This window comes from Uloborus diversus, chromosome 9, assembly GCF_026930045.1.
Source record: "Uloborus diversus isolate 005 chromosome 9, Udiv.v.3.1, whole genome shotgun sequence".
In the NCBI taxonomy this organism is placed as follows: Eukaryota; Metazoa; Arthropoda; class Arachnida; order Araneae; family Uloboridae; genus Uloborus; species Uloborus diversus.
The window spans coordinates 97,287,143-97,302,623 of NC_072739.1; the positions used below are offsets into that span (position 1 = coordinate 97,287,143).

Sequence of the window (15,481 nt, forward strand, 5' to 3'; positions counted from 1 at the left end):
AGCAACAAAAATCATGTGCCCAATTTATGAATTTTCGCTCCAAACGCAACACATATTAGAATTCTTCTGAACAGAGATTCATTCCAAAAGAAATCAGACATGTATAAACTAAAGATTCAGTCTGAAAGCAACAAAAATCATATCCCCAATTTATAAAGATGCGCTGCAATCAAAAAACAGATCAAATGTCTTCTTAATAAAGGCATTTCCTACTCGCCGAAAAAGAAAAACAAAAGGAAGAGGAAGCAAAAGAGTTATATCCTCCGCAAACCATACACGTATTTCGGAAAGTCGTACAAACCGATTATCCGGCGAGAGGTGTCAAATCAGACAAATCATTCTGCCCAAATTCCGCGCGGAGGAATGAATCCCGACGTAAATGTATGCATGGGATATTTTTCTACCCCATTGTGCGCCAAATTAAAATGAAAATAGTCGGCCTGCGGAACAAGAAGAAATGAATTGTTTGAAGCTTCTAACCTATATAGTTTGTAATTCCGCGCCCGATCTTCTCACAAAAGGGGGAACAAAATAATAGCGAATACGTGCTTGGAAGTTTCAAATTAAACCTACCCAGGGCTTGGTGATATAATTTATCGTCGGACCGGCTGTCTTTTTCCTCCGTGACTGATCTGGAAAGACACTACGCTGGAGGTTTTTCCACTGGTCTGTTGCTCACACATCTTTAGTCCCCCTCCCCCTCCCCGCTTTCTAATTCGCTGTTTCGGGCGGTGGTTATTTTTAAGCGGAACCTGCCTGGAAATTAGAATGTCGCGGTTGCTTTCACAATGAGCGGAGGAAGGGTGTGAATTGTTTTTTAAATGGATGGTCCGAATTTCACTCGAGAACTCGTGGTGAGTAGGAATGAATCTTCGGCACTGTACACTGGTAACTTTTTGAGGAAGTTCGTGTGTACTTTGGCGATGCTTTTAAGTTTTAAATTAGTTTGGAGATCAAAATTCTAATCCAAACTAGAAGATTTTAAATACAGTTGTACCTGTTTATATAGCGAAGTCGAAGGACCAAAAAAAATAATTTCGTCATAAAAATTTAATTTCACTATAAAACGTGAAAGGGCAAGGAAAATTTTACGTTATGCATGGCAATTTTACGACAGCCCTATTATCCCATCCAGAAACTGCAGTTTTATCCTTGTTTGGGCTCTTCAGTCCGGAATAAGGAATAACCAAGCTTGAGGCAAATATCATCTCATTGAAGCTGAGAGTGCCAACAAACTGGTACACCAGCGCGAGTCTGCAGACATGGTGCAGTTCAACTCGTAAATCGAAGGCAAAGCTTGCATATTAAGCAGTTAGTTACCGCCAAATAGCCAGGGTTAAGGCCCGACTGATGAGTCCAAACAAGGACGAAACTGCAGTCTCTGGATGGGATAACCAGGTTGTCGGCATATCGCATATAGTTCATACTTAGCCCTGCCTATGGGGCGGTAACTTACTGCTTATAATGTTATAGCCATTAATTCGTCATAAACGGCCCGACTGTAATATTATTAGGGAGTTAAATCAATCAATAACCATATTGGTTGGTAAGATTGATATGGTCTTGAATTAGAGATGTCTTATTATTATTATTATTATTATTATTATTATTTATTACTATAATCATTGTTTTGAAGTTTTACTTTGCCTCGTGAACTTGAAGATTTCCTGGAGCAGTGGGAAGACCACTTCTAATTTGAATGCTGGTGCCAAAAGTTGTGATTTCAAAGTATGTATACATAATGTGAAATCACTAGTCACTAGATAAGATGGCATGGTATGCCCGTTTTAAAAGCCACATGTCAAACTGAATCAGTGAAACATGCAATACAATGTTTTTAAATTAGTGATTTTGCAAAAAATATTACTGTACATACTAACTATACTAAAATATTAATATATCTTAATAGCAATTCGAACAGATCTGACGCAGTTGATAACTTACGATCATTGCTGTAAATACAAATGTGGATTTTTAAAACCATATCGGAAAATTGAGTTATTCTACGTTAGTTGTGGCTGAGTTAACGATGATTATAAAGATGCAATGGGTTTTATCTATAGATAATTAAAGTTTTACACGAATGCTTAAAGAGTGAAATGGATTTTTAATAAGTACTCTTGAATGCTGTACACATTTTCTACCTGAAAGTGCGAATTTGTTTTCGCCTGTCTATGACTTTTAACTATGAAAGTAAAAATCATTCACCATACTTATTTCTTCTCTGATAACAATAATATAATAACAGTAATTATTATTATTACTATTTTTATTATTATACAGGTGTGTCAGAAACAACATAACTTGCCAAGTTGTTGTTGGTATTAACAACAATAGATGGTATTGCTGGCACAGCCGTATATGAAACTTGCGGTAAGTGCAAACTCTTAAATTCAGATCAAATCCTAGTTTGATTCTAGTAATTTTCACTGATGTATATGATAACTCATCAACTTTAAAAAATGCAATAACCCGCCAAATGTATAAATATATGCTGTCATTAAAAATACTAAAAGTTCCATTAAAAACATTATGCATAAGGAACAACCGTGCCAGTAGCATCGACGATTCCTCCTTTTTTTTTTTCATGTTTCTCCAATTTAGAAAATAAACAAGTTTCCAACAGTCAATGTACCTCCATTCTACCCTTAAACTCTGTCGTGAAGCATAGAATAGAAGTTGAATTTTTTTTTTTTTTAATTTATATCATAACTTTGCTTCTTGAAAATGGTGTAAATAGTTCCAATTATTGCAGTAAAAATAGCCATTTGAGGCGAGTAAAAAGAGAGAGAACCGTTCTCAGTTTCAACTCCTCATTAATCCTTTTATCTCCAAAAAAAAAAAAGACGTTTCATTTCTTGATGTCTGAGAAATGCATTTGATTCTGATCAAAAGAGCGAAACACTTTCAAACCTGCCAAAAAAATTGGGTCACAATCTTCTTGAAAAGGGAAATCTTTTATCATAAAGTACAATATGCTCATATGAATCAACTGAAGATTCAGCTGAGCATTTCGTCAACCAGAAGTTGGGTCACTTTTCGAAAAACTCAGCTTCCAAACAAAAAACGCTTCCTCATTTCGCCAACTAAAGAGCAACCGAAAAAGAGAGACTAAAAATACCAGCAGCAGAAGAATGTCCCTTTTTTTAAATCACGGTCACTTAATTATTTGGGTTCCGCGAAAAAGCATTAAAGATGTTCATAATCCCTCAGACTGCCCGAAGACAGTGGTCCTCTTCTTTTTTCTTTCATTCTTTTGAAGAAAAGGCAGGTCCTATAAAAGTTGCCCGCAAAGTGTCTTTGGCCCCATAAAAGGATTTTGACGACGCGAGACTTGTCATAAGCAACATAAAGAAAACATTAAAAGGAGACATCAAGAAACCTGTGTTGGTGATGAGGTAGCAGGTTTGTGCCGCCAAGAATGGATGTCCTGGAGGCTCTGGTTGCTCAATTGCCAAGTTGTTAAAGTAATGACCAGAAAGGTGAGCAGCTTGTCATGCAAGTGGACACATAATTCAAAAAAAAAAAAAAAAAAGCACTTGAACCTTCACTAGCCAAATACTCTGCAACCTCAATCACTCTTGAGTTTGAAAAAGATTGGAAAAAAGGTCAAGATCTCAGAAGTTTTTAAAAAATTGTGATCACATAAAGAGTGGATTTTTCAGTACCATACTTATTTCGAATGTAACAAAAATATTTGTTTTTGGTTGATTTGTCCACAATAAACACAATGGAAATATTGGGTACCATTGCCTTAGAGCGTTTGGTAGCTATTTAATTCATATTAAAAAACTACAGCATAGAATTCACTTACAATAAAAAAGATTTTTTTCAAAAAAAAAAAAAAAAGGTCAAGATCTCAAAAGTTTTCAAGAAATTGTGATCGTATAAAGCGTGGATATTTCATTATCCTATTTTTTTCAAATATGACGAAACTTTTTGATTGTTTAGTTTTTTATTTAGTTCACATTAAATTGTACAAAAATATGAAGCATAAGGATGATACATTATGTTAATGAGCATAGTAACCGCGTACATTAGATTTTGTAATGTACGAAAATTTGAATGAAAATGGTTTTTGGGTTATGAACAAATTATTCCGCTGGATTGCATAATTACTGTTTTCAAAAATGATAATTCAAAGTAATATAATTTGGGCAGTATGGTTAATTTCCTTTCAAAAAGTATTAATTTATGATATTTTTTTCAAAGTTTAGCTCAAGATTTAAAACACTGAAAGAAAAAAAAAAGAAAGAAAGAAAAAAAAAGTGTGAGCGAAAGAGGTAGAGTGAAAAGAACGCGAGAGAAAGTAACTGACTAGAAATTGAAACTGGATTTCTTAAAGCGTGTACCTCTAAAATGAGAAAGTTAGAGATTTAAATATAATTGCAATATTATAATTTTGCTATTTAACTTAAATTTTATGCTGCATGTTTTTTATTTAATAGAATGTATTTTTCAGAGTAGACCAGCGATTTACAAATAAAAAAAAAAGTTTATAATTCAATAGAATATTTTAGGTATAATAGTCAAAAGATGCCTTGCAGGAAAATGTACGCTTTGTCATGCTTAATTTAAAAAGAAATATAGGTAGTTTCTTTTATTACTTCTATATAAATGAGCCACTAATTATCTGTAACAGGAATACACATGTTCTTAGTAAAGCTTTCTATTATACAACTTTTATGCAATTGATCAAGATCAAACCTTTACCTTTAACTTAAACAACAAATCTTATCATCAAAACGAATATAGTGCATCAGATTTTTAGGAAGTATAAAGGTTTTTTAAATATCAAAGACTACAATTTGATATTTTAAGTAAAAGTGGAAAGACGAATTTTTTGTATTATGTAAATAGTTTAATGTACATAAGTGCAGATGAATTGTAATCATAAAATGCAAATGAACAAATAATTATGATAAGCAATTGTTTCGAAACTACTTAAAGTCATTTCTTCTGGTCACAAAACTAATTTATGCTGCATAAGTATTTTAAACAGTAGACAAAAAAAAAAAAAAAAAAAAAAACTGACAATGGCTCATTAACGTTCTTTAGACATAAAATGCCGATGAATAATAAAACAATACGACGCAAAGTCAACATAAAGTTAGTTTTGCAAAACTGCATACTTCAAAAGCACTTATTTTAGCGAGCAGACCACAATCCTGAAAATTTAAGAATCGCGAAATATCTCTTCGTGGTGGACTTTTCAACTTCCAGTTCTGTTCATATAAAATTCGCGAAATTTTCAGATCTTGAATCTTTATTTTCACGAAAATTATGGGTCGCGAAAATAAGTGCTTTTACAGTATAAATTACAATTCATATCATTAATGAAATTTTCTCCCAAAACAGTGAACAAAAATATTTGCTCCATGGTTTCCAGCACCCATAACAACAACTTTTTTTAAAACAAAATTATGCCATCTCAATCATCAAAGTCTCATCTGAATTACAGAAAACAGTAATAAAATAGAGCATCTTTATAAATAAAAAAAAAAATCCCGGAAACTGTGTAGAATATCAACCACCTGGAAATGGAGAAGAAAAAAGAATGCAACTAAAAACTTTCACCCTTCCATTACCCGAACTTCTCCCTCTCCCACGAGAGTCCTGATTAGTGGGAGGACATTAAAAGGTTTTCTGAGGGATCACAACATCCCAAACCCCAGGCTTATCGAGCCGGCCACAGAGTTAATTACCCTTGACTTTGACCAGTGGTCAGCGGTCGACCGCAAGAGAGACCCCAGGCGGCAACAACCCCCACTTTCTCCTCCGATACCCTAGGGGACCATAGGGATTTATTTAGGAGTGAGGAATTCTTGAAACGTCTGGCCGCATAGTTCTTGTTGCTGTAGTTGTTGAGAGGATATTTACGACAATTTCAGTAACCACCTGGTATCTTCTTTAGAACAGGCATTTTATGCGCTTAACGGTGAAGTTTATTTTAAAATGAAATTAATTTGTCCTACTAAAATAAAAAATTACTGAGGACTTTTGAAATCTGTTATAATAAAAGAGTCTTGAAATGTTAAACATAGTTGAAATTGGAAGAAGTTAAGCAGCTTGAACATTATGACGTTTTGAAACCAAATAAATTTATCTTGTAACTTTTGCCCTGTTCCCAAAACTTAGTCACACCATGGTTGACGATAGTGAGATGTTAGACGGATAAGTACGTTATGATTTAATAAAGAGTTTTTTTTAAGTCGAAATGCTACACCAAATGAGGAATGGCTACAAAATTTCGCTTTATGTTTTGATCAAAAATTAGTTTTTGCCAACTGGGCCAGTGTCCAGGACTGAACGCTATTTCGGACACTGGATTATTTCGGCGGGAAAAGACAAAATAGGATCTTGAATCTCTTAACTTTTTCATCTTTATGATCAATGTCGAACAAAATTTCATTTATGAATGCACACTATTTATTCCACAAATTTTTACGGCAAAGTTTCTGCACTTACATAAAAAAATAAGTTATGCGCAAGTTCTAACGGTTTACAATGTTAGTTTATTATTAAAATCTTAGAATCTGAATTGTTACTATTTAAAGATAAGACAACACCTTGTCCTTAAGCATCATTCTAGTTGACAATACTAATCAGTGTGGACGGCCCTTCAGGTCCCTGAACCTGGGTACCACAACTTTAAGGGAACCAAAATGGGGTACATTCCTTTATTTCTTCCCTCCTTTGGAAACAGCTACTTTGAAAATGAGCGAATCTTCATGGGAGAGGGTGGCACTAGAGGACCTAGGCATCATTTTGACTTGATCGGGACCTGTCCTTCTATACTCCTAAACAAAATCAGTGGATAATAATCGTGGAAAGTTCTTTTTCTCATATTACGTGAAAACCAGAAACGTGCTATTTACATTGAAAATTGAAAGAAGACAAATAGAGGATTATCTCGGTGCAGCTAAAAATGTTTCCATTGCGGGCCCTGTCCGACACCAGGGCTCTTCAAGATAGGCCCTTGTCGCCAGCTGTATAATCGTGTGTATTCACCGTTAAGTAACAATTTTGCAATTGCAGTACAGCACTGCTTAGTCATCAAAACGTTCGCTTATATAAGACTGAAAACCCTTTCGGTTCAATTTAAGTTGTTACTCTATAAAGCTTAGTGAAGATATTCGGTTCATGGAAGACCAGTCACGTAAAAAATTGTATATCTTCAGAGTTGTGAGGAAAAACCAAAATCAAAATGACTCTATTAATAGCTTTGAATTGATCACTTGAAGCGGCGAAAGTCAGTCATGGAGCTCAAAATCCAAACATATTCCAAACACGTTTTGCATATCACCATCAAGACAAAGGATTATCGGTGAAATCTTAACTAGAACGACATGTCACCCAAACGACCGCACAAGTCATCCAATCCGCGATAATTCGTCATCATTCTTTCTCATATTCGTCAAGATTACAATCTCATTGTTGACGACAAGTTTGCCGCTGAGGGATATTTTTATGGGAAGTAGACGTATCGTTTGTCAAAACCTTTATCCACTGCTGCCTCTTTAAGACGAGCACCGCTCGGTATGTTCATTTGGAATTCAACAGACGTACATTGGACGAATTAAGAATCACGCGACGGTTGTCACGTGCACGTCGGAGTGGGGTAAGCTCGTACATTCAAGAACACCGTGTTCGAATGATTTGGCAGAAAGCACAGATTTTTGACGCTCGTGTCGCTTTCCCAGTGCCACAGATGTGAGCAATTAACTTAAGTGGGTTAAAGAGTACAGAATTCAGTTTAAGTCAATGGTGAGTTGAACTTGAATGAAATTTAGGTTGAAAGTGAATGTATACATTGACTTGAATGATACATTTTTGCATAATTTAATTTTACACAATTCAAATTATTGCAAAATGTGATTTAGTTGTATATAATTATGTCGTAGTAAAACCTAAATGTCCATTAAGTAAAAATCAATGGCGGATTTGATTGTTTTTTCATTTTTATCTTTTGTTAAAACGGCATTTTAAAATGTAATTTTTACATACAAATTGGCCATCGAGGTTCCTTTTCAAGTTTTTCTAATAAAAGGGTGACTTTTTAAAATAAGCTTTAAGAACCGGGGCGCAGAAAGGCGGGAGGAGCTTGGAGCTAATCCTTTCCAAGAACCGTTGATTTTAACCATATTGCCCATCCTAATATCGAAATAAAAACTTATATTTAGGGACTGCCATGATGGACAACCCCTCCCCCACTCTTCCCCAGGGAAAAATTCTGACTTCGCTATAGTGCTGAAACATATCCTGTTGTGGGCAAGTAAATGGTAGTATCTGCAAAATGGAGTTTTCGAGACATTTGAAGAAACGCGTTTTGGATCCTATCCTTACAGTAAAGGAACGTTGGAAGTAGACACTTTCTTTTTCAGCGGAAACCAAATAAGCCAGCTTGTAAAATAAGGCTAACTTACAATAGAAGACAAAAATGCCAAATAATACGAAAAATGAAAAAATTGCTGTTACTGCTCTTTACCTGCCCACGGCAGTATCTACTTCAATATTAAAAACAATTAAAACTAAATAGATCAATCTGATTCTGGAAATTCTGCATCGGATTTTCCAGTATTGCATTATGATTCCGTAGCATTCATCATTGCCGAGAATAAATTGGTGCTTCGGAGTCGGAGTCGGAAGTATTAAAATTCTAGAAGTCGGAGTCGAACATTTTCCTCCGGATCTGCAATTCTGCCAAAAGGCTGCGAGTCAGATTGAGACTGATTTTTGAATAAAGGAGTCGTGATTAGAGATTTTAAAATTCCAGGTTTCGGAGTCGAAGTCGATCTCTAAATCACTCCACAGTCCTGTATAACTGCTCTAAATGAAATGTATCATTTTTTTTAAAACAAAAATCACAAGTTCGTACATATCGGTAATGGACAAAGACACGCAAAAGTAGAATTCAATTTGTTCAAAATATTTTGAAGAAAAATGATATTTTGATCGAATTTCAGCTTAAAAAAAATTCCTCTAACCTGATCTAACCAATCTTCTAAACAGAGCGAACGAAAAGTGTCGACCAAAGTGAAATAGAAAGAAAGAAAGAGGTCAAAATCCCCCATAGAGAGAGAGAAAGAATAAGAACGTATCGAGAAAATAGCCCCGAAAACAATTATAACTTTTAATGCACTAATGCCCAGCAAAATAGCTCTTAGTCGACACAAAAATCGATATTTTTGGGTCTTCTAACACGACACATCAATCCAAAGTGCGAATCGTAGCTTGACTAATAAGGTGTAATTTGACTCTCGTAGAAATTGACTCAACAAAATTTATAATGGTAAAAAGTCGAACCCCAGCAATAAAAATTAAAAAAAAAAATAATGAAAATGCGAGTCAGTTGTCTTCTTATGTTACAGTTTCTGTTAATACTTTTTTAGTGAAAATCTGCAACACAGACACATTTAAATTGCTCGCCAGATGTCTTAGAAAGTTTTCCGTCATAAAATTACTACTCATTAACTTGTCTTCCTTGTTGCTGTAGGAGAAAATCTGTATCTTCTTCCGATTTTCAGAATTATATTTGGGAAAGGGAAGTAATCAACTTCGTTTCAAAGATTTGCAATAAATACGTGGAAAAATCTCTAAAGGTATCGAATTCACAAAATCGATCAATCAATGTGGTATCTCGTCAGTGATAAGTTTACGGAAAATACATTTTGGCCTTTCTCAAATAAATAAATAACTAAATAAAATAAAATAAAAAAGGAAAAAAATAAATAAAAATATTTTCTTCCTTGCAGCAAAAAATTTTGCTGTGTTCGGAATTTCTACATTTTTTTTCGGTGCAAAAAAATAAATAAATAAATAAATAAATAAAAATGAAATATATATATATATATATATATATATATATGAAATAAATAAAAAAATAATTTGGCGTTACTTTTTTTTTTTTGCTTTTTATTTATTGATATTATTTCTTTTTATTTACTGATATTACTTTTACATAATTTTTTTTTTTTTTTAATGAGGTAAGAATTTTTTAATGGTTATCGAAGGTGACAAAATTAATCTTGAATTATTAAAAAAATATTCTTACTATGACAAAAAAAAAAAAAATCTATCATCTCACACACTATATTCTATGTCTTTTCACAAACGTCAATTTTTTTTTTCCTTCCTTTTTTTAAGCAGTTCAGAATTGTCCTAAAATTATTCACATCAGAAAATGAAGTTAAAATAGTTTATTTTATACTACAATACTGACATGGTTCAAAGCTACCCTAAATGATAGGATAACTTTAAACCAGGTATAATTCATTTTAAGTAGTTTTTATAATTGTAATTTTGGAGATCTATACAATATTTTAGGAGCTTAGCTTTTGATTATAACACAAGTAATATATGAGTGGGCAACCGAAAATGGGGAAATTGCAGATCAAATTTGCCCTGTATGATGGTAGTTTAGTTTAGTTTTAGCTGAGACGAGATACGATGCATACAAATAGATTTTTTTTTTTTTAATTTCTTAACGAAATTTATTAGGGAAATGTTACTCCAGGTAGCACACGTAAAGTTTAAAAGTTTCGTAAACGTTTTAAAATCGTTAACTACTTTGACAATGATTAGAAAACATTTATACTGGGGCCTTTTAAAAGCAAAAAATATTCCTCTGAAGCTTTAAAATTTCAAGACAAAAATTTTCCCATTCAAGAAATTTTTATGACATAATCCACGTATGAAACGAAGAAATAGGAGACTCCAAAATGGTTTAAACTGTGTGATGATCTGCTGGTGTAGTGCTGCAGCTACATTCATAAGGCCCTCACTTTTTAAACTTTCCTAGGCATGCAAGTGTAATAAATACTAATTGCACTTTTCAATCATCGCTTTTATGTTCGGCTACGTTTGATATACTCCTCAGCAGGCAATCATTCCATCACTTTCGTTCCTATCTTGTTAAACTGAAATTAATTTTGCCAACCGTACCACGAGGTAGCTCAAAATATTGCAGCAGTTCTTTTGTTCTCAGGCGCCCCCCCAGTGGAAGAATCGTGACTGAGTAAAATGGCAGCCAACTGCTGTCTTTGTCGTCTTGCATTCTAATTTAAAAATTACGCGTCTTCTGCTTTGCCACGTGTTTACCGTGGAACATCTTTAAGATGATTACCGGTGGGGAAAAAATCATTATCATGGACAAGAGTTTTTGTCTTGGTCACGAATTAAGTGTGTTCGATGTTTCTTAATAGCCGTGAAAGCGGCTGTTGGAATGGTAAAAACAAATTGGCTAAATCGTTTGAAGCCGACAGAGAAAAACTAAAGAGTAAATTGTTTTTCGGAATGATATTTAATTACCCTCTAAAGAAGCTGGCGTTTCTTCGAATTCTTAAAGAGCAAATTGAACTTGTCAGACGGGTTATGATATATTTATACACTGGCTGACAGGATGTACTGGCGTTCACTAACGAAAAAGTATGATATTAGAAAAGAAATGTAGCAACATAGTATCATTTCCGAAAACGCTTACAAAATATTTGGGAAAAAACGATATTTCAAAGTAAAGTCAGTTGATTTTATTAAACCTAAAAAAATATTTTGTCCTATAGCATACTTTACCATACCAAGAAAATTATGTATGAATTTAAGCTATTAGGGACTATTTTTTTTAGGACAAATAGAGGAAAATAAATGTGGACAGCACAAACTATATTTGAATACGGAAAAGGTTAACTAGGCGAAAGAGCTTATATTTTTCCATCTATTTTATTTCAGAAGCTATTCTGTTTCAATTATGTTTCTACTTGTAGGTTGAAAGTGAATAACTAATTTTTAAACAAAAATCTACGTTTTTATTATTTGCACCGACACAGCAAAACTTTACATTTGTTTCTTAGTTCTTATCATTTTAATCACTTATTTTATTTGGTAAGTGTGATATTTCTAATGGCTTCTGAAAATGTCCACATATATATATTCCATCGTAATGTGATTTGTAATGAAGGCATGAACTTACCACGTCCATGATGGTAGGGAGGCAATTGCCTGCCGGACTTTCAGTGCTCTTGGGTGGCTGCTGGGCTGGCTGCTCAGAATTGTCCTGGCTGGCGGACCGGACACACATGCCGTATCCGGGATTCGACTCTGCCGGAGGTGTCGTGGTGTCGGCTGCGGAGCCCTTTGCCACCTCTGTCGAACTTCCGAACCGACCAGCGTTATCCCCTGTGGACGAAAAGCAACTCCATGAAATGCTAAGCATGATCCATAGAAAGAATGAAAACATTCATAATCAAACTACTCAGAAATTATTCAGTAAATGTGAATTGATACACGTTAATCCGATTGTACTTGGAATTAACTTATAACAAGGGGTTCCCAAAGTGGGTGCCGCGTCAATCCGGGACTCTTTAAGCAAGGAAAAGGGGTGTCGCAAAGTGTCCATGGTATCAATATATATGTGGACTATCTTTACTAATAATAAAACTGAAAGTCTCTCTGTCCGGAGGATGTCTGGATGTCTGGATGTCTGTAGGATGTCTGTGACGCGCATAGCGCCTAAACCGTTCGGCCGATTTTCATGAAATTTGGCAAAGTTAGTATGTAGCATTGGGGTGTGCACCTCGAAGCGATTTTTCGAAAATTCGATGTGATTCTTTTTCTATTCCAATTTTAAGAAAAAAAAATCATAAGATGGACGAGTAAATTACGAAATTATCATAACGTGGAACAGTAACATGAGCACAAGCCAATTGGCGAGATACGAAATTATCATAACGTGGAACCGTAAGATGGGTACAAGCCAACTGGCGAGAGAATTCACCATACATTATTTGTAAATATACAGGCGAACCAAAAGACCTTTTGATTTTTCTATTACGGGCAAAGCCGTGCGGGTATCACTATTGAATATAAAAAAACAGAAAATTGTTATGGATTACAGTTTTAACTGTCCGGAGTTTTGAAAATGGTATCTTTCAGAAGGTAGATTCTGTTAGATTTGTATTCTTCTTCTTTACTAATAATAAAGCAGAAAGTCTCTCTGTCCGGAGGATGTCTGGATGTCTGGATGTCGGTAGGATATCTGTAGGATGTCTGTAGGATGTCTGTGACGCGCATAGCGCTTAAACCGTTCGGCCGATTTTCATGAAATTTGGCACGAAGTTAGTATGTAGCATGGGGGTGTGCACCTCGAAGCGATTTTTCGAAAATTCGATGTGGTTCTTTTTTTTTCCAATTTTAAGAAAAAAAACTATCATAAATTACGAAATTATCGTAACGTGGAACCGTAACATGGGCACAAGCCAGTTGGCGAGATACGAAATTATCATAACGTGGAACCGTAACGTCGGTACAAGCCAATTGGCGAGAAAATTCACCATACATTATTTGTAAATATGCAAGCGAACCAAAAGACCTTTAATTTTTCTATTACGGGCGAAGCCGTGCGGGTGCCACTAGTTACTAATAATAAAGCTGAAAGTCTCTCTGTCCGGAGGATGTCTGGATGTCTGTAGGATGTCTGTGACGCGCATAGCGCCTAGACCGTTCGGCCGATTTTCATGAAATTTGGCACAAAGTTAGTATGTAGCATGAGGGTGTGCACCTCGAAGTGATTTTTTGAAAATTCGATGTGGTTCTTTTTCTATTAAAATTTTAAGAAAAAAAATATCATAAGGTGGACGAGTAAATTACGAAATTATCATAACGTGGAACTGTAACATGGACACAAGCCAATTGGCGAGATACGAAATTATCATAACGTGGAACCGTAAGATGGGTACAAGCCAACTGGCAAGAAAATTCACCATACATTATTTGTAAATATACAGGCGAACCAAAAGACCTTTTGATTTTTCTATTACGGGCAAAGCCGTGCGGGTATCACTAGTAGGATATATAAGGATGGACTGAGGTGTCGTGAGAAAATTTAAATTTTCCAAAGGGTGTCGCTGAACGGAAAAGTTTGACAACCCCCCGACTTTATTATTTCATTTGCATTCACACTTCGACAACCATTTTGTTGTGTATTACTGCAAACTTTTTCTTGAAAAATGAAAAATTTGAACACTCACTAACAAAGGACAAATTCCAACTTAAAATATTGAAGGTAATACAAAAAATGCTGCTAAAGAATCGCAATGAAAATTGCATGCAGATGTTTCTAAACACTACCAACCCATAAAAGTGTTCATAACTTTATTATTATATTTCATTAAGTCATCATACCAAACTGCCTTAGAAAGACATAACCAATCAACCTTTCGAATCACTGACATTAATGACATTAAGTGTCCCCCTGGAAGAAAGAGAGAAGTTATTATTTGGCAATATAAAAGACAAAGCTCAGAGGCACACGCACTGACAGACTGCAGAGGGGGTTGATAGTTTACAAAACATCTGCATGCAATTTTCATTACGATTCACTAGTTGTATTTGCGGTATTCTCTTCAATTTATTAAGTTGAAACTTGTTCTTTGTTGGTGAGTTTTCAAATTTCTTACTTTTCCCGAAATTTTTTCACAGTATGTCATAATTGAACGACTACCTATTTATGAGTGCATAGAGAATAATAATTTTCAATTTCTCAACAATCAGATTAATATCAGGTAATTTAGACTATACGAGTGATAAATAAACAGTTTTTTCATATTGGTTACCTTGTTTGCATTGATTTCGGCTTGGTCAAGTCAAAAAAAAAAAAAAGTGAACATAAAATCATACAAAAAGATTCAACGTATCAATGTCAAAATCACGTAAAAACAAACAAAAAAGGGGTATTTCTACTCTTAGCACAAACTTCAAAAGTCTATATACAGAATCAATTGCTTTATTTCAAAATAAATTTAACAGTGATTTCAAAACCGGTATAATTTTCACTTTAATTTAAAGTAAAAGTCCTTTTAAATATTCCTAAGCGCATTCAATTATGCTTGATGGAAAGTGTCTGATCAGTAAAGCTATAAATCCTTCAATCAAAACATCAACTCTGTAGAAATAATAGCACTGCTAAACGTCGGCCATTTACCGAACACATTTTATCACCGATTTACCAATTCCAAGATATTAATGTTAAAACGATCCATCGCATTTAATCATCAAGCCTGCTTAAAAAGACTTAACCGATCAACCTATCGAATCAGTGACATAAATGACATTATAAGCCTCCTCCCCCCCCCCCCTGGAAGAAAGAGAGAAAGAAGTTAAAGCATCTCAACCCCCACTTTGACTGAGGAATCAGCTACGCAATATCTTCAAGCAAGGAAATAATACTGGCAGGTTTTGAAGAACAAGTTTGTAATTGCAGCGTATCAGACAAGTGGATTTTGTTTGTCTTTAACCCGCAAGCTTTGATTTAGGATGTAGTATTTGTGTGAGTCTGGTCTTTGATTTGGAAATGAAGTGAGAGATGATTTACAATTGAAATAAATGATTTCCAGGAGTTATCGATTAGGACATGATGGGCAATCGATGCTTCCGCATTTCTTTTTTTCTTCAGTTTTATGCGCGAGCGTTAAAAAGGTAATAGTGC

General features: G+C 34.6%; 1 protein-coding gene across 1 annotated transcript in view; it reads right to left on the reverse strand.

Moving 5' to 3' along the window:
- Positions 1-15,481, reverse strand: part of LOC129229346 (zinc finger protein basonuclin-1-like) — a 199,831-nt gene that overhangs the window by 162,983 nt on the left and 21,367 nt on the right. Inside the window, exon 2 of the mRNA XM_054863637.1 lies at positions 11,969-12,174. Within this exon, the coding sequence (XP_054719612.1) occupies positions 11,969-12,174 (206 nt within the window). The remainder of the gene's footprint in view (positions 1-11,968; positions 12,175-15,481) is intronic.